Here is an 18771-nt window from a genome sequence, read left to right as displayed (position 1 = left end):
TGAGGTCCCCCTCTTCCTCCTCCTCCTCAGACCCCACCCTCAGCAGGCTTCATCCCTAAAATATCCTGGAAGTTTCCAACCTGGAGTGGGCAACCCTATGTCCTTTCCTGGCAACCATCAGCCAACCTTTATCTGCCTGTCTGTCTTAAGTTTTACAACCCCCCCCCACAGCCTTTGCCTAGGGAAAGGGCAGCTGACATCATTCTCCTCTCCCCTATGAGGTATGTTATGCAACTGAAAATCCCAACTGCCTTGTGGGGGGGGGAGAGTTTGAGGTGTGGAATGGAGTGTAGTCCAATCAGCTTCCATATGCAAATAACCTTGGAACGCTGGGCGGGACTGCACAAAGCAGCCAGTCAACCCAGCCAGTGTCTTCTGAGTGGCAGTTTTTCCGGCCTAACACTAAAGGGGCCAAATTTAGAATGTTGTGAAATAGAACGTTGCTATTCAATTATTATTAAGTAAATGAGAGTGGCAAGAAGAACATTTTTTGCATGTTATGTATTTATTTTCTGCACAATATTGTGCTACAAGCTGCTGAGCCCCACAAACATCTTCCTGTGCTCTATAGCACCTAGGGTTCTTCTATATTTGTAATCTTGAGCTACAGAAAAATAAAAATTCTATACTGAAACTGCAATTATTGGAATAACTTTGATTTAGACAGAGTTACCTCTTTTGTAAATTCCTGTCTCGATTTCATGTTGAGATTTCCACCCAGTCCTCTTATCAGGCTAATTATAAACTGTCCCCGTTCCGTGCAGCCATGTAGATGTGACAAGCCATTCATCACCGTTCCAACCAAACTTGTCTCTACCACGTAGTCATTCTACAGAACAGAACGAACACAGTGAGCAGGCTATCAACTAGCTTCCAACAACAGGACTAAATTTTATTCGGAGTCCTGTTTGAGTAAGCAAAAGATATTAAGATAGAAATTAGGTGCAAAAACAGGAGCAGCCGAAGTATATATATTTGATCACTGAAAACTATGCAAGCATTACTTTCATAAGCCTTAAAAAACACATAGTATGTTCCATCTGGTGTATTAAATTATTTGTTCTGCTATCTGCAATGGCTACAATGCATCCCCAATGTGCTCAAATAACAGAAATGACAGACCTGCCCACACCTCCTGCAGCAAAGGGCTGAATACAAATCCAATAGACTGGCAGACCTCTGAGGCTCCATAGCTGGGGGGGGGAGGGGACAAGCAAGAGGAAGAGACAGAAGGGGACTGGCCAATTGGCCTATTCCCCTTCATTCCTGACCCTCTTCCCTTTCTTACTTCTCAGCCAAGGAGGGACAGTAGACCCTCTTAAGGAAGAAGCACATCCAATAGATGTACATTCACTAGAAAAGAAAAATCTGGTTTTATTCAGAAAAAAAATTGAAATTTGGGGAAAAACTGAAATATATGCAAAACCCACAAGATCCAATCTACTGTCCTTTCAAACATCCTGTTTTCTTTAACAACATAACATGCATCATTTATAACTTACTTAGCATATAAGATTACAACATTTGACATGTATAGGGAACTTAAAAGTTATATGTGCCTTGGTATTGTACAGGGAAAACTGAAATATACCCAATACTTGAGAAAAAACTGCAGCTGGATGTAACCTATGCTCTCTTTAACACATGACTGTAAAGAAGAGAGAGCTTAATTCCCAAAGAAACTTTCGGTTTTCCTCTTAGGCTTTGGTGCAGTTTCTGCCCTACCTCTTTCTGATCTTTTTTTCTCCCTCCTGCAAGGTAGGGCAAAAAGTCACTTCCACCCAGTCTGTGTCACAGTGGTTTGAGGGAGAGGTGAAAAGGTCAACCACATCAGGTCAAAAGGGCAACAGAAGGCATGAAACAGTTGAGAAGCTATGAGAGTCCTGCATATTTCCCTCATGAAGATTAGGTATCCTTCTAGGTGCGAAAATGCTTCTTGGATATGAGGTGTGTGTATCTACAGCATGCCCACTTTGTCTTTAAGAGCATTTCACTCATTCAAAAAGAGAAACTATTTCACTATTTTCAGTACTCTCCAAAATGTCCAATTTTTTCATCAAAAAAATGGGGGGAAAGGCCCGGGGGGGGGGGAATGGAAAAAACCTGGGCCTTCACATCTTTGCAGTAAACATAGCATGTGATGACAATGGTAACTGTCTCTGTGTGTGCGCGCTCGTGTGTGTGTGTTGATACACTTCAGAATAAAGAAGCTTTTGGTATTTTAAGAATTAATCCTTCATACACTCTGAATACTATAAAATCATGTAATGCATCTGTTATGATCTCTGTCACTGCCCTCCCTTTTACTGGCGCTGCCACTGCCTCAGGTAAAATCCAGCCCCTTCTCTTGTGGGTCACCCAAGGCCAACTCCACAAGTGTGTATCACTGTAGCTCGACAAATAGCCAAGGTCGGGTAAGGACTTGTGCAGAATCTATCTAACGAAACAATTATATTTTTACAGTGCATAAACTCAGGATACTACAAGGATAGGTGCACTAAGCAAAATAAACAAAAGGAAAGTTACTAAGTACTTACAATCCATGGCATATCTAGGGTTGCCAGATCCCCTCATCATACTGGAGGAGGGACTTGGGGGGCGTTCTGGGATGTCCCTGACATGATGACATCACCTGGGAGTGACATGATCATGTCGGGGACATCATACAGCAATGTTCTGGTTTTTGGGCAAAACTCCTATGATAAAACTGACTTCAAACCATGTTTTGCCACCCACATTCCCACCCACAGAGATGGCAGGGCCGCTTTCCATCACCATAATTATCACAGTAACTATCACAGCATCTCTTGCTCCCCTGCCTCTCATTCATCACAAAACCATTCAGTTTTTAGATATTAAACAGTAAGAGGTTTTTTTTTTTTTAACAACCTGGCCAAATAGAAATTAATCCTGAAATTATATTTTAAAACATGAAGTTACTCACCTGTTTCAGGACCCAATTTAAAGCCTTCTCAAAATAGTCCCCAATCCAGTTTTCAAGATTGTGCCTACATTCCTCAGGCTGATTTCTTATCCAAGACTTTATCAAGGAATTGAGATCCGTATCTTCATCACTAGAATGAGACATATCTCAGATTAAACCCCAAATAAATTTCACAGTTCCCATTTGGTTATAATAAAGTATTCACGTATCAGAGAGCTCATTCTGGGATGGCAACAGAATAACCAGACTGAGTAAAAGATTTGCAAAATCAAATTAAATACCAGAACTCAACATATTGTGAATAAGTGAGTTATAATTATACCTGCCTATTTTACTTTCAGCTACTCTAATTATAGGAGCTGCGGTGGCTCAAGTGGTTAAGACGCTAAACTGCATGCTGTGGAAGGTCGGTAGTTCAGCAGTTCGAGACCTGAGTGTGCCGCATGACGGAGTGAGCTCCCGTCTCTAGTTCCAGCTCCTGCCAACCTAGCAGTTCGAAAGCAAGAAATTGCAAGTAGATAAATAGGTACCACTTCAGTGGGAAGGTAACAGCGTTCTGTGTGCCTTGGCGTTTAGTCATGCCGGCCACATGGCCACGGAAACGTCTTTGGACAGCGCTGGCTCTTTGGCTTTGAAACGGAGATGAGCACCACAACCCTAGAGTCGGAGTCGACTGGCTTTCGAGCAAGGGAACCTTTACCTTTACTTTACTCTAATTATGTATCATACGGTCTTACAGTAGATAGCTCACATCTCTAACACCAGTCTAAGAAACACCATCAGAAAATATTAACTTTACTTAGTAAGTCCTCCTCCAAGATGTTATTATGGGACAGCACCAATCACCTGTTGGGAGTGGAAGAAAAGGACACTTGTTCCTCCACCATCCCACCTTCCAACTGACAATCAGTGCAGCTAAGACATTATGCTCACAAATGAGCAGTTAGACAAGGGATTTCCCCCTATCTTTTGAGTAAAGCTAATCTAGGCCTCTTTCCATATATGCATACTGTTGACTGTACTGAAGCGTCTGTGCTTTTTATTTACCTTTCAGTGAAAATCTCTCTAATTTATTTCCTTATTTTGTGATATATAATCTATTTTATCCACATTGACTCAAAGTAAATAACAACAACATAAAAAGTTATGTTAAGAATCATACCAAGGCTGTATTAATACAGAAATTATTTACTTGTTCCAATGCAGTACATTAGCTAGGCATGCGAAGTAATTGGTTGTCACTTTTATGCCCCCTTTCAGAATCAGAGTTGTTTTAAAAAAAAGGAATTACATTTAAATTGCATTTTAATAACTCAACTTTAAGAGGAGAAATGCAGTACTTTATATAGTGTGGAGCCCACCGACAGTGAGAACATTTGTGCAAGGACTTTGTTCATAAAATGGATTATTTTGCAAATGGAACAGATTAGAGCAGATAGTACGTGAAAACAGTAAAGGCAGATAAAACTAAATTCATGGTAAGGTATATTTAACGTTTAAATCAAGTTCAAACTTCCCCCTTCCTTAGCATATGTGAAGAAACTGTAAAGCACTCTAATGCTCATTTGTCAAACGTCAGTATGAATTACCTCAGAAAGATCATTCCCATCCGAGATATTGTGGCGGGAGAGGCGCAACTCAAGTCATGCGTTTCAAATACAAAGTTCACATTTGGGCCAAACTGAATTCTTTCTCCACTGGGCATAGTGAGCAAACGGTTGTCATCAAGGACAGAATTCAAAGATTCAATCCACTCAGGGTCTATGTCACCATCACAGATTATCCATGATGTAATATCTGTTCATAAGCAAAAACAATATACTGTCATCTCATATTAAAGCTATGAGCCATTAGAATTGTGATTTACTTTGCAGTTAAGAGTGATAAAGGGAAAGATGCGTACTGATTCCTGTTTCTCACATTGAAGTATAGCTCTAATGTGGGTAACTGCTTTCATGTACAAAGCATTGGGTGAATAAGTAAGATGCCTTCATTATTCAGAATATCCCTAGATCAATTTTTATCATATCTGGTCCCTGAAGCTTACTATACAATTTAAAACCAAATAAAATATAATAAAAAATAATAAAATGAGTAAGGGAAATCATTCTCATGTTCCCAAATCAGTGCAAACAATAGGAACTATTTTTATATATATATTGGATAAGAAAAAATATACACAAGGTTGCACAGAATCTGAGAATTTCGTATTCCAGGGGTCAATGAACAAAACCCAACATCTCATAAATCTAATTGATTGAGGTTTATACATTTCCCTTCTATAGTAAAGAGTATTTATTAAGCACCATGGTCTGTATCATATTGGGCTCTTTTTGTAGCAGGAACTCCTTTGCATATTAGGTGACACACCCCTAATGTAGCCAATCCTCCAAGAGCTTACAATAGCCCTGTAAGAAGAGCTCTGTAAGCTCTTGGAGGATTGGCTACATTAGGGGTGTGTCACCTAATATGCAAAGGAGTTCCTGCTACAAAAAGAGCCCTTTGCAGCAACTTTGATATACATGTGCTAGCTGCAGTCATCAGCCCTGTAACTAATTCTATGTCATTGCTATCAATAGAATGTTTGAAAACCCTCAGTCTAAATTTAAGGCCTTCTGGAAAAGGCAGGTCTTTAAACTAGCTTGGAAGCGCTCAGGAATTTACAGAACAATCCTAATCATGTACACTCTGCAGTTTCAACTTCAGTGGGACTTGCTTCCAAATGCAATCTGGTCAGTCAACGCCTAGGATATGGCATCCCATAGGTGTGGGGTGGGGGTAAAGACCCTTCCTTGGGTCCACAGCCCACCAAATTCAGGCTAGATTCCTAGGGAAGGTCCCTGATTCAGATATCAAGTCCCAGGTTAGTACAGACAGAGACTATTCTTTAGGTGTTTGGGACCCAAACTGTTCAAGGCTTTGAAGATCAAAACCAGTACCTTGTATTGGTCCTGGAAACAAGCTGAACACCAGTGTAGGTAGCCTAACACCACCTCAGCGTGATCAATTAGCTACCACAGTTTACATCAACTGCCTTATGCACGAATTTGGTAAAATATGCCCCAAATTCAACCAAACATTTAATGCCATGACAGTGATTTCCCCATTTTAATACTATTCATCCTCGTTTCACACGTGCTTTACTGCTGTTTTCCAACTTTGCACTTGTTATTCTCAGATAAAGGTAGTGTTCATGGCTTTCTCTGAATAGTGGTTTCAAGATATCTTATTATCATAAAGATGATAAAGAGTACCTTCATGCTGCCACAGACTAACCTAGCTAATTGTATTCTGATATTGCCATAACATTAAACAAGCTAAGGTGCAATATTATGTACATTTACCTGAAAACGTACAACAGACTTGGTGAGACTTGTTTCCACATAAATACGCATAGGATTATAAAGATGTTTTTAAACAATGGGATATTGACACAGACTTACCTGGTGGTTCGCGAACCACTTGCCGAGCACTGTTTGTAAGCACGCCATCAGACCACTCTCTTGTGTCCATGTCAATATGGCCCAACAACTGACGGCGAGGCATAGCTTTGGGGTTCATGGCATACAATTTCACTACTTTGCCAACTTTCCCAAGGGCAGCCCTTAACATCCGCCAAAGGGTAGATTTACCAGCACCACTTGGGCCCACAATAACCACTCCCATTCTCTGACGTAGTTGTTCGTACAGTTCCAATCCCTTCTTGAGCTGTGCAGAAAACAGAAGCATGAAGCATTGTTAACAGCACAAAATGAGACTTCCTCTCACATTAGTAAGCAGCAAATAATAGACATTTTCAGAATTTTAGTTACCCAATGAGAATAAAGCAAAATTATTGCAACTATGGCCCAAAATTGCACTTAAGTATTTGTATTGCTCCTGGGAGCTAGACTATACTTAGATAGAGCACTGGAGGTATTATTTAGTCAGCTGGCCCTTGGCAGGGTTTGTAGAGTATGTTCTAAGCTGTTTTGGGGGGATTGCATCCCCTCTAACCCTTGCATATTCTATTTATTTGAGAGCCAATTTGGTGTAGTGGTTAAGTGCGCGGACTCTAATCTGGGAGAACCGGGTTTGATTCCCCACTCCTCCACTTGCACCTGCTGGATTACCTTGGGCAAGCCATAGTTCTGGCACAGCTGTGCTTGAAAAAGAGCAGCTTCTGTCAGAGCTCTCTCGGCCCCATCTACCTCACAGGGCGTCTGTTGTGGGGAGGGGAAGGGAAGGGAAGGGAAAGGAGTTTGTAAGCCACTCTGAGACTCCTTTGGGTAGGGAAGGGGGGGGGATAAATCCAATCTCCTCCTCCTCCTCCTCCTCCTCCTTTATCAACTGCCTGTCCCCAAGTATGAAAGGACTAACCTTTTGGTTATGCTAAATGCTTCCCAGGGAGGGATGGCAGCATGATACAGCCCAGTCTTGTCAGATCTTGAAAGCTGAGCAGGGTTGGTACTTGAAAAGGAGACCAACAAGGAAGACTCTGCAGAGGAAGCCAATAGCAAACCACCTCTGCTTCTCACTTGCCTTGGAAGCCCATTGCTGGGGTTGCGTATGCTGGCTGTGACTTGACGGCACTTTATTTATTTACACAAATGCTTTCCCCTCTGCTGTTTTTGGTGGGTAGAGTCCAAAATCCCAAGGACTACCTTACTTGGATGGATTATGTGCATGTGGGTCTGGGGTGACTGAAACTTTATCTTATATTTTCTTTGATTGTATGTTGGCCACCACTTTGAGAGATCTGTGGATATATCCAGTGATGGCTTCCAAGGTTTTCCTTGTTTCCATGTCTTCCCTGTTACCTGACCCTAATATTACTTTGGACATGGCTAAGGTTCTGGCAGCAGTAGCTTCTATACAAGGACGGAAATAGAGGGTGGTAGTTTTAAGACTGGTTCTGTCCAGGACCACTGGGTCATTGGATTGTTAAATAAAGTACTTGTGCTGGGCTTGTGAAATTGTACTCAGCCACTATCCACAAACACAGTGTGCCTTTAAGTATTATGCCTCTAATCTTACAGATCTGCAAGAGTAACACTGCAATCAACTGAAGTGATTACGAAGTACATGTCCACAACACTTGTTGTTTTGCTTTTACATAAATGCATAATATTTCTATTTAAAGAAGATTTTTTTTCTTTTAATATTTTTGTAAACAAAACATACCAAGGTAGTTACAATTAAAGTACCCAGCATTATGATTAGCCTGGCTGTGATGTTTACCTGGGTAGATATGATTTCCAAATTAGCCTCCTCAAAGACTTCATGTAATGCCTTGCAGAGTTCATCATAATCTACATCCTTAAAATCAATACCAGGGAAGACATCTTTAACTAATGCATCAAATCGAGCACAATCTGCAAATGTAAGCTTTGACATGGTATTAAGTCGCAAAGCCTGGACCACGATATGGCTTTCATTAACTGCATAGGAGAAAAAGAAAGAAAAGGCACAATTTGATTTCTTCTATCTTGAAACAGCAAGGCAAGTTGATTTCTGGTACTACCAGAGAACTGCAGCCACTACATATGGTAAATTCACAACGTCTTAGATTTCAGATGCAAATTAGGGGACGAGGAATGAGAAACATATAAAATGTGAGAGTACAATACCAGTCATAAATCCAATGGTTCATTTCTGTTATCAGAGAAAGAGAACAAATGAAATAAAATAATGTTCTTATTAACATCATACTGAATTTTAACACAATCCTGCACAACTTGTGACATACCAAGTTAGAATCATCTTACTGGCCAACTATGGCAATCCAGGATAAGTTCAATAAACTTCCAGTTTTGGATTGAAGAAATGGGGGGTGGGTCACAAACCCTTGGCTGAACTGACTTTGTCAAGTCACAAGATGCGCCAGCTTGCTGTAGAAAGTTCTCAGCTTCTTGCAGGAAAAATTCTGTCTGCAATCAGCTTAATGGTATGTACATTAAAACAGCATTCAATTTTGTTTTTTGTCTAGTGGGGCATTTCATTTTAGAAACCGCTAGAATAGAAGTATTAGGGATTTTAAAAATAAAACCACCATTCCCAGCCCCTTCCTCCAACTATGCAAAGTATGTGTTTAACACTGCAGATCAGATCTCCATGAACGGTCTGCTAATCCTCCAATTCTCTTCAAATGAATGATAGAATGCTGGATGTCCAAAGAACTAACTATGAAATGTTTTCATACTATGCTTTAAAATAAATTCCTACAGGAAAAGAATTTAAGATCATGAGGATGCGCATGAAGTTATTACAAGCCTATGAATATTTACTTCTAGAAGGCCTAAAAATGTTTACCTGTCTCTTTCATTCCATTTTTTTTCAGCAGACGAAGCAGATTTCCACATCCTCTCAGGACTGTCTTCAGGGCACGCAAACCCCAATCATAGTGCTGCTGGGGTGTCAAAAGCTCCCTGAATTTTTAAGAGAACCATCTATTAGTTATTTATTTAAATTACTGATATCCTGCTTTTCCACAACGTTTGTTCAAAACAACTTACCGTTAAAGCAATATGTCGACAACATAAATAACAATTTACAAGCTGATTTAAAAGCCAACAATATACATCTTTCAACAACAATCAGATGCAGAGAAAATCCCTAACCTCTGCAGAACTGAACATGACTAAATGGCAGAAGAACAAAAAGAAAATCAACCAATAATCATCACCTGGACTATAAATTACAATATTTATTTATTTATTTATTAAATTTCTACCCTGCCCTCCCGCCGAAGCGGCTCATGGTGGCTTACAAACCATTTAAAACCAACATACACTTAAAACCAACAGTTACACATATAAATACAATACCATAAAATCCCAGCGAATACATCCTGTGATAAAGTGCTAGTGCAACACCACTGGCATAGTCAGTTCTTATTGAAACGCTTGGCGGAATAGCTCCGTTTTAACTGCCCTACGGAACTGCTGGATGTTGAAGGAATCAGAGAGACACTGTAGGGAATGGATGATTCCAGGGATTTTAACTAAATGACCAAGAGAGGTTACCAAAATGAGTTAGGGCAGTAGAGGTGAGGGGTTTGGAAGCCTTGGCTTTCACCAAAGAAGCAGACTGTTTTTATCACTCAAAGCAGAAAGAAGCTGCTGAAAAGACAACTTGAGTTAGTAGATCTTTCACTGCACTCGATGTAGCCTGCAACCATGAAAGCTGCCCTGGGTTAAACAATCCCACCATCCCTACCCCGTCCACACTCCTTAAATTCTAGACAGAGGATTCTTCCTTCAACTTTATTCCCCTACAGTAGCTGTTGCCAGTGCTAGCTTGAACACTGCTTTCTTGGCCGTGCTGGAAATAAACAGATGCTTCCCCCCTGCCCAACACAACATACTCCTCATATTGGCAGAGATCAGCCACAATTTGGCCACCCATCTTAACCAAGTATTAAAATGAATCAACAGATAGGGCACTTGCCACTAGCTTTCTTACTTTTTTTTTCCCCCCATCTCCTTTTCCCCATGTAAATCTCATTAGAATAGACAGCCAGTGTAGTGTATTGGTTTTAGAGTCAGATCTGGGAGATCCAAGTTCGAATCCCCCATTCTGCCATGGAACATGCCCTAACCTTGGGCCAGTCATACTCTCTCAGCCTAATCCACCTCACAGTTAGGGCATTTCAGGAAAAAATGAAGGCAAGGAAAGCAATGTAAGCCACTTGGGGTCCTCAGTGGGAAAAAAGCAGGCTATCATCCTTCTGGCATGCCTATCCCCTGCCCCCCTCCCTCCCATGTGGCAATGGCACAACTGGAATTCTCTAGCACCATCTTTTAGGTTAATAAGTGCATTTTTATTGTTTTAAACTGTTTTCAAATTCTATATGTTTCAAAGCTGCCTTATATTGAATCACACCCTTGGTCCATTCGTTTCTGTACTGTCTACTCAGACTGGCAGCAGCTCTCAAGGGTCTCAGGCTGAGGTCTTCCACATCACCTACTGCCTGGTCCTTCTAACTGGAGATGTCAAGGACCAAACCTGGGATTTTCTGCATGCCTAGCAGATGCTCTACCATGGAGCCACAGCCCCTTTCCGGCTGAGCTGGGCAGCCTGGAACCAGGCAACGCAAGACTTAGGAGATCACTGAAAACTTCAGAAGTTGAATTGCAAGGCCTTTAAACAACTTTTGGCAAATTCAAGTGTTTCAACTGTGGCAATACAGCTGTCAAATCTAGGCTGATTACACAAGCTGTCTCCACCAGTTTCAGAAGCATTAATCACTAGCAAACAATACTTGCTGCTTATATATGAGTTTACAAATAATGTATAATACACTCTTCCCAAGTCCCAAGTCCTCAAAGCACTTTGCATAGTTTACCCCAGGGGTCATTTCTTGCAGGAGCGCACAGGAGCGGAGCTCCGGCAGTAAAGAGCCCAAGGGGTGGGCACATGCAACAAGCCCCACCCCCTGCTCCCAGCAGCCCTCAGAGCAAGAAGCAGACAGGTAAGTTGCAGAGTCCCCCCCCCCAGCCCCCTGGTCCAAAACAGTCCAGTGGCACCTTTAAGGCCAAGTTCTATTCAGGTACAAGCTCTCCCTCCTCTGCGAGGACAGATCTGCACATTCCCCTCCCCCAATAGCTAGCAATCCAAAACAGTCCAGTGGAGCCTGAGTGGTGGGTGTTGCCTTCTGACACACTTTCAGTGATGTCAGGGGGTGTGGCATATGCAAATAAGTTATGCTAATGAGTTATGTTAATGAGCTCCTGCACCTCTTTTTCTACGAAATGACCCCTGCTTTACCCTAGTAGCCGTTTGAATGACTCTGTATTATCAACCACTTATATTACAGGGGGGTGACTGAGAAAAAAGTTATACATTTTCTTTTTTATCCAGCCTTCATTCAAAGAGTTTAGGGAAACTTACACTGTTACACTGTTCTTCTTTCCCTTATTTTATCCTCACCACAACCCTGTAAGGTATGTTAGACTAAAAGGTAATGATCATCAATGAGCGTCATTGCTGACTAGGGACTTGAGCCTAGACCTCCCCATACCTAGTCTGACATGACACCTTACTAGCTCACACCAAACCTACTATTAGCATGTGAACTCATGACTGGGCTAATGCCTGAACAGCGATTTTCCAGCTCACATTTTTTAAAGTTATACTGCTCAACATCAAAGCAAGATTACAAGAATGCTACACAAGAATACCTTCTCTCTCTACAGATTTAATCTTTAATTTCTACATATGCTATCACACTGAGGAGTCAATATTCATCAAAGGGGTAAATACCTATTGCCAAAAGAAAATAAGCAGAAGGAAGTAGATAGACTGTCCCGGGAATGAAGAAAAGATTACTTTCCAAATACTGACCTTGCTAAATTGAAAATAGCCACCAGTTTTCTTCCTAGAATTTTAGCATCTTTAAAACCTTCTGAATATAAAATCACCTCTGCAATTAGCTCATTGTCAGGGCGAGTCATTGCAACTGGCCGGAACAGTTGTTTGAGATTATCAGGCAATTTTTGTCTGCCTCCATAGCCCTTTCCAGCAGGATTCATTGTGATAAAGATTCCAGAATTGTGATCCATTGCAACCTGACAATTAAAAAAAATTCAAGACACATTTTTGCTAATAAAATCAAATTACTACTGAGTAATTAAGACCTTTGTGCTATACATTTATATAACAATTGTATGTGCCAATGACTATTAAAGAAACTGAAATTCATTCGTGAACTCTCAATTTCCTGTTTGACCCAACTGGATAAGTGACAGAGGACTCCACACTATTTCTTGACCTCTTCTGTCAAAGTACTGGATTCTTACCGCAACACAGCCTGCACTAAAGAAATTAATCCAGTGAAACAAACCCAATACACTCTATTACATTTTTTCTTGTCCCCCCCCCCGTTTATAAGCCTCTCCTGAAAAAGGTAAAGTTGTGCTTACCAGGATGACTGCTCTATGTGGAAGGGAGGGGGATTTAGATTTCCCAGTCCACATAGCACCCATTTTCCCTGACACTGTGGCAGCCATTTCATCCCCCCATCACCAGGGAGCTTTTTCGTGTTTTTTTTAAAAGCTGGCATTAGAATATCATCATCCCATTGTTGGCAGGTTCTCTGAATTCTCAGGAACTTACATATGAGAAAATGAAATTCATTGCCTCCTACTGTACCATAGAGTTCTAGAGATGGCCACAGCCTGGTGTTTTATGTACTGAGGACTTTCAAGAGGTTAAAAGATGGAAGGTTTTCGGAAAAGCTTAGTTTAATCCAGTGCTGTTACTCAACCCCCTGGCAGTAAACTGAAGAAGTTCTAGCTGAGGGTACAGTACCAGACCTTGAGACATGAGATCTCTCCAATGGAGAAAATTCTAGCATTCCTGGGTGGACCACCATAGAAGCTCTAGAAACCATGGCAGTGAAGGCAAGAAGAGAAACCAGTGACTTGTTGATTCTCCAAGATGATGAAGCTATCAAGTTTCCAAAAAACACTGTCTTTGGCTGAACACTTCAAGATGGGGACATTGCTCTAACTTCTACCTGTGCAGACGGCCAATGTATTCTTCACTCCCACCACACATTCTGCTTTGGTTGACCAAAGATGAAATTCTGCATAATATGAAGTCCTTATATATTAGTTCATTAGAGAGAACCACAAGCAGAACACAAAAACCAACAAGGCATATCACAGTGGCAGCAAGGAACAGCGTGTCGAAACTGACTCAAGGAAGTGAGCCTTTCTCCACCATGGAAAAAGTGAGAATAATGGCAAAAAGAGTAAGATGTTGCATTCTACCTCTTTTCCAAGTAGCTCGCAAACAGGCTGATGTTTCTTCAAAGCATGCTGAATGGTCTGAATCTGCATGGATACGGCAGACAGTACTGCTTCTTCTAGTCGATTGAACTCATCAAAACAGCCCCAGGCGCCACACTTCACCAAACCAACAAATATTCGGCCCATTGATTTCACATCAATGCCCTTGAAATAAGAGAGGTTTACTTCAGATGTGATGCTTTCAGTACCCAGCTTTCCTATCTGACAAGCTACGTTGATTATTAAGAGCTGGGGAGAAGATATAAAGAAGATTAACTATTCATACGTAGATATTATTTTGCCGCCCTGTCCCAGCAACTACTGATGGAGAATCTGGGAGTAAGTCTTGGACTTGCCCACTTTCATGTTGCACAGAAAAGATGACACCCAAATCAGAAGATCCCACATTTATTTGAATACAGACGTTCTTTGTTCAAGAGTTACATTGAACACTCTGAGAGAGGAGTGACAAAGGGGCTGGAGGCACAAAGAGAATGGCTGGTCATGATCTCTCCATACGGAAATAACACCTGAACAGACCCAAAATTGTTATAAAACACAGGGCTACTTCACCTCATCACAATTAAAAACCAAAACTTGTCTTCCAAGTAGTCCTCCCAAAGCCTTTACAGATTCTGTTTTGCCAGTTCCAGCGGGACCATAAGGATTTCCTCCAAGGCCCATCTTCATAGCTTGAGTAAGTGTGAGATAACACTTATCAGTTAACGGCGTATAAACAAGCTTTGGAGAATTACCCTAAAGATGTAATACACATAGCGTTAGTTGCTTTTTTTATCATTAAACGCATAAACTGGTCAACTGCTTGGTCCTAATGCAGACAATAAAATTGCAAACTCCAAATGACTAATTATCCATTAATGCCAACAGGTATAAACTGGCTATGTAGTTAACAAAACAGAAAGCATGCCATTACAAACAAACAAGCACCTTATTTCATAACTATCCCAGAAAAGAAAGAAGTGGAAGCATGATGTGAAATGGCAGTAAGAAGACAGGGGATGATGGCCCCAGAGACCCATGAGGGTTCGAGGGAACAAAAGGGCTGGGTTCCAAAGTATGGTTGCCAGCCTCCAGGTGGGGCCTGGGGATCTCCCGCTTTTACAACTGATCCCCAGCTGACAAAGATCAGCTCCCCTGGAGAAAATGGCTGCTTTGAAGGGTGGACTCTGTGGCACTGTAATATGCTGAGGCCCCTCCCCTCCCTAAACCCCGCCCTCTCCTGGCTCCACCCCCAAAGTCTCCAGGTTTTTTCCAACCCAGACCTGGCAACCCTAATCCAAAGCCAGATCCAAAGTGAGTTTGTATCCACGGAGGCTTTGGATTTCGTCTTATGGAACAACAGCCACTATGGTGCATAAACAATAGCCTTCAAAACAGAGCAGAGGCTGCTATTAAAAGAAAAACAGTTTTACAAAAAAAATACTGAGAATACTTAAGATAGCTTTTTGGATCCTGGCCAAAATATTTTACAGGTCCGCCATATAATCATTTTTGTATGAGAGCCACATTATGAATGAGAACCTATTATTGCATAGCAAACAGACTGGGACAACTGCACTTTTGGGGCTCCCAAAAACTTAATTTGTAACCAAAATAAACAAATAATGATGGAAGGAGGATAGGTACTATAAATATTTCGATGAGAATATGCTGCCTCTAAAATTAATTGAAAATTGTACCTGATATTTCCAATCCTCAGGAATGGAGGCAGATTTTAAGGAAAGATTACATATCTTTGTCAGGAGATCTACAAGTTCACATTTGAGTTCTTTCAGAACTCTCGGATGTATGCCATCTGGGCCTGGTGATTTTTCAGTTTTTAAGTTGTCTATCAGTTTTAGGACCTCCTCTCTCGTCAGGTATTATAAATAGGTATTATAAATATTTCGATGAGAATATGCTGCCTCTAAAATTAATTGAAAATTGTACCTGATATTCATAAGTGTACTGCAGCTCAGCATCTACCATCTGAATGTAGCATTTTTGATCCTTAAGATAAAATCTAAGTTGCTTCTTCCACACCCAGTCATCGGCAGTATGAATTTGGGCTTCGTGCAGCTGTCGTACAATTTCAATGTTATGAATAATATCAAGAATAAGGGCTTTAAGTTTCAGTTCAAGGATTCCAGATTCTGGGTATAAATAATTTTAAAGAGACAAAGGAATTGCTGTTTTAGTCATGCTGCTTTCTCCCATCACTAAATTTTCACAGACTTAGAAGTACAAGATGACAACCAAAAAAAAATCTAAAGTAAAAATGAATGTTAACAATAGGTAAAGCTGAAGGTAGCTTAGTAATTTTCACAAAGTATGTTGGGTACCACAGGCAACAACAATAACCCTAGTGGGCTGTCACTGGGCATTATGTCTAACAGCCCTGGTTTATAGCATCAAAGTTGTGAAGAAATCAACAGTAAACTATATACTATACCAGTTTTCAAGACTCCAACATTTCAATCATAAGTTACATTAGTAAAATATTGTATACTAAACGGGTCTTCAGCAGCCAATAATGCAAAGTCATAAAAATATTGATAATGATTTAGATCCAACTGAAGTTTTATGCTTCCAGAGGCACTTTTGCCACAAAAATTGTGCCACCGCCACCACCACTTGAGTTTATCATGCCTTCTGAAATCCTGTCCCCAAGGGTTGATGAGCCCTACCTCCAGAAGGGGCAGGGGCAGAGTGAAGTCGGGGTCTTTAGTATAAGAGGGGAATTGGTGAAAATCATCATCCCTGACAGCGTAAGATTTAGGCAGGATCAAAGCCATTTCATTAATATAATAGTAAAACAGTGTTTCAGGCCCAAACATATGCTTTCAAATTTTGAAAATACGTTTGTTGTTTTCTTCCATACCTGCTGTGGTGGACAACAAATGGTGTGAGAACCTTGACTGACAGGGGATTCAAATGGAATTCTTCAATTGAAAGTGAGTTAGGAGTGGCAGTTCAGAGTTGGCAGTGAAGAACTGAGAACTGACTGGGAAGGAAGACTAAGGGAGTGAGAGGATCAAGAAGGATACCCATTCAAGCCTCAGTGAAATAGCTCCTAGAAAAGGGAGTGATCCCTATCCAATCTGAAGAAAAGGATCAAGAAGGATTCTGAGTTAGGGAAGTGGGAAGTTTAGCCCATCCCTAACAAGTCTGAGGGAAATCGTTCCTAAAAGAGGGGGATGATCCCTAGCCTGTGGATAAGGAAGGAAACTTGAACTTGTTTGAATGTTTCTGCCTTCACCAACTTTAGTGTCTGTTAAACCAAGAAGCTTAGGCTAGTTTATGTGAGAAGCTGCCAAGAAATCTCTTTCCTCATGTTTTATAGAACTTTCTGAATAACAGAAACAGTTACTTGTTTGTGACAAATTATCTGGCATTTATTTGCATACAAAGTTACCTTATTCCAGTTGCTTGCTCATCTCATAAGTCTAAATTTGATTCTTACCTGACTATGTCCCCTCAAAGTTAAATAAAAGGGTTTTTTTAAACTGCCATCAGCCTCTTGTGTGCCATTTTTAAAACAGGACAGAAGAAAGATTTTAGTCTCTCCCCTCAGTTCCCTAGGCTGGGTCAGCATATATCTAAATACTTTCAAGTGTCTGGGTGGTACAGCCAGAGAAAAACAAAGAAGAAAAAAAGGAAAAGGGGGCTGCTCAGCGAAGAACAAACTAAAGGGAAATCCTGTAAAGAAGGGTTACATTGTCATACCTGCATTGCCTGAATCTTCAGTATTAGTGTCTATGCTTGTATAGTGCTCCAATTTAGCCATTAATTCTAATTCTAGCTCTTGCAAATTATGTTCTTTGATCGCATTTTCTACTTCTTCAGTGAACTGAATTTGTTCAGCCAAACAAAGAATCTATAAAGAAAACAGAAATCATAAGCAGCAATGTGGCTTGGTTCCGATGTCACATGAAGCTGTGGCTTATTTTAATTGCAGTTGGTTTGCAAAACCAGGATTCAGTTCACAGACCCAATCCTGGTTTGCCTCAATAAATCCTAGTTTCAGTGCATTGTTTTTATCCTCCCATCTCTCTTGCAAAAATCTGGCTACTATCTCAGCTGCATTATGGCACTAGGGTAAGGGACAGCTTTGCCACATCACCAAGACATTTCTTATTGGTCTGCATTACTATAGGGCCACAGATCCATGCCCCCTTCCCTGTAAATCTGCCTCCTTTCAACATTAACTTTTTTCTTACACCAAACCCAAAAAGCACAGCACAATCTTGGACAGAAATCCAAAGATCTAACAAGAGACTAAAGTGGAGAGCTTCAGAGGCACTGCCTCTAGACCTTGATGTCTTCGACCCTGCAGGCAGCAGCATAGGTGACAGGTGAGGGATGCACACTTCCCAGACTTGGGCTCCTTACAGTCACATGTCAGTTAACACTCATTCTGGTTAATAAGCCACTTCAGAGCCTGGCTTGAGATAACCAATCTAATAATGGCTAGCAGGATGACCGAGTTCAAACTATCCACTAGTCAGATTTTAATTAAACAATAGCTTCATGCGATATTTTATTTATTTATTTATTTTTCATATTTGTATCCCGCCCTCCCCAATGGGCTCAGGGCGGCTAACAAGGGCAAGGTAATAACCATGCCATAAATAATAAGCCATGCCATATCTGCAACAAGTCCATGTTTACTCACTAATCTACAAGTATTCCAAAATATTTAAACAAATCTTAGTACTTTTATCTATTTAGATTTACCCAAACCACAAATCTACAGAACGCTAGTCAAAACTGTTAGGTAATAATAAGCAAACAACTTTTTGAGCCAGCAGTTCTCAACCAGTGATACATGCACCACTGGTGGGGCACAGAAGTAATCTAGGTGGATTGCAGAGTTTTCATAACAATTAGTAAGAAACTGCTCACCTTCAGTCCCCATGTTCACCTGCAAGCACGATGTCCTGTCTCCAGTTTATCCTACCTGCCATGGATTATCCACTTGTGAACTTTTGCCATGATAGTAATAACCTTGGATAACTGCTGTTTCTCCTAATCTCCTGCCCCCCACCCACCCAC

The 18771-nt window shown here is 40.9% G+C and overlaps 1 protein-coding gene across 1 annotated transcript in view; it reads right to left on the bottom strand.

Annotated features, from left to right (window-relative positions):
• Window positions 1-18771, bottom strand: part of DYNC2H1 (dynein, cytoplasmic 2, heavy chain 1) — a 132967-nt gene that overhangs the window by 67904 nt on the left and 46292 nt on the right. Inside the window, exons 31-41 of the mRNA XM_015413100.1 lie at window positions 17443-17593; window positions 15667-15869; window positions 14290-14472; window positions 13699-13881; window positions 12269-12492; window positions 9236-9351; window positions 8165-8364; window positions 6388-6652; window positions 4534-4741; window positions 2945-3074; window positions 674-829 (exon numbers count right to left, since the gene is read on the bottom strand). Coding sequence (XP_015268586.1) covers window positions 674-829; window positions 2945-3074; window positions 4534-4741; window positions 6388-6652; window positions 8165-8364; window positions 9236-9351; window positions 12269-12492; window positions 13699-13881; window positions 14290-14472; window positions 15667-15869; window positions 17443-17593 — 2019 coding nt within the window. The remainder of the gene's footprint in view (window positions 1-673; window positions 830-2944; window positions 3075-4533; window positions 4742-6387; window positions 6653-8164; window positions 8365-9235; window positions 9352-12268; window positions 12493-13698; window positions 13882-14289; window positions 14473-15666; window positions 15870-17442; window positions 17594-18771) is intronic.

This window comes from Gekko japonicus, unplaced genomic scaffold, assembly GCF_001447785.1.
Source record: "Gekko japonicus isolate JY-2015 unplaced genomic scaffold, Gekko_japonicus_V1.1 scaffold3232, whole genome shotgun sequence".
Taxonomy (NCBI): domain Eukaryota; kingdom Metazoa; phylum Chordata; class Lepidosauria; order Squamata; family Gekkonidae; genus Gekko; species Gekko japonicus.
Note: the sequence above shows the minus strand (reverse complement) of the source record. Positions and strands in the feature narration are given on the sequence as shown.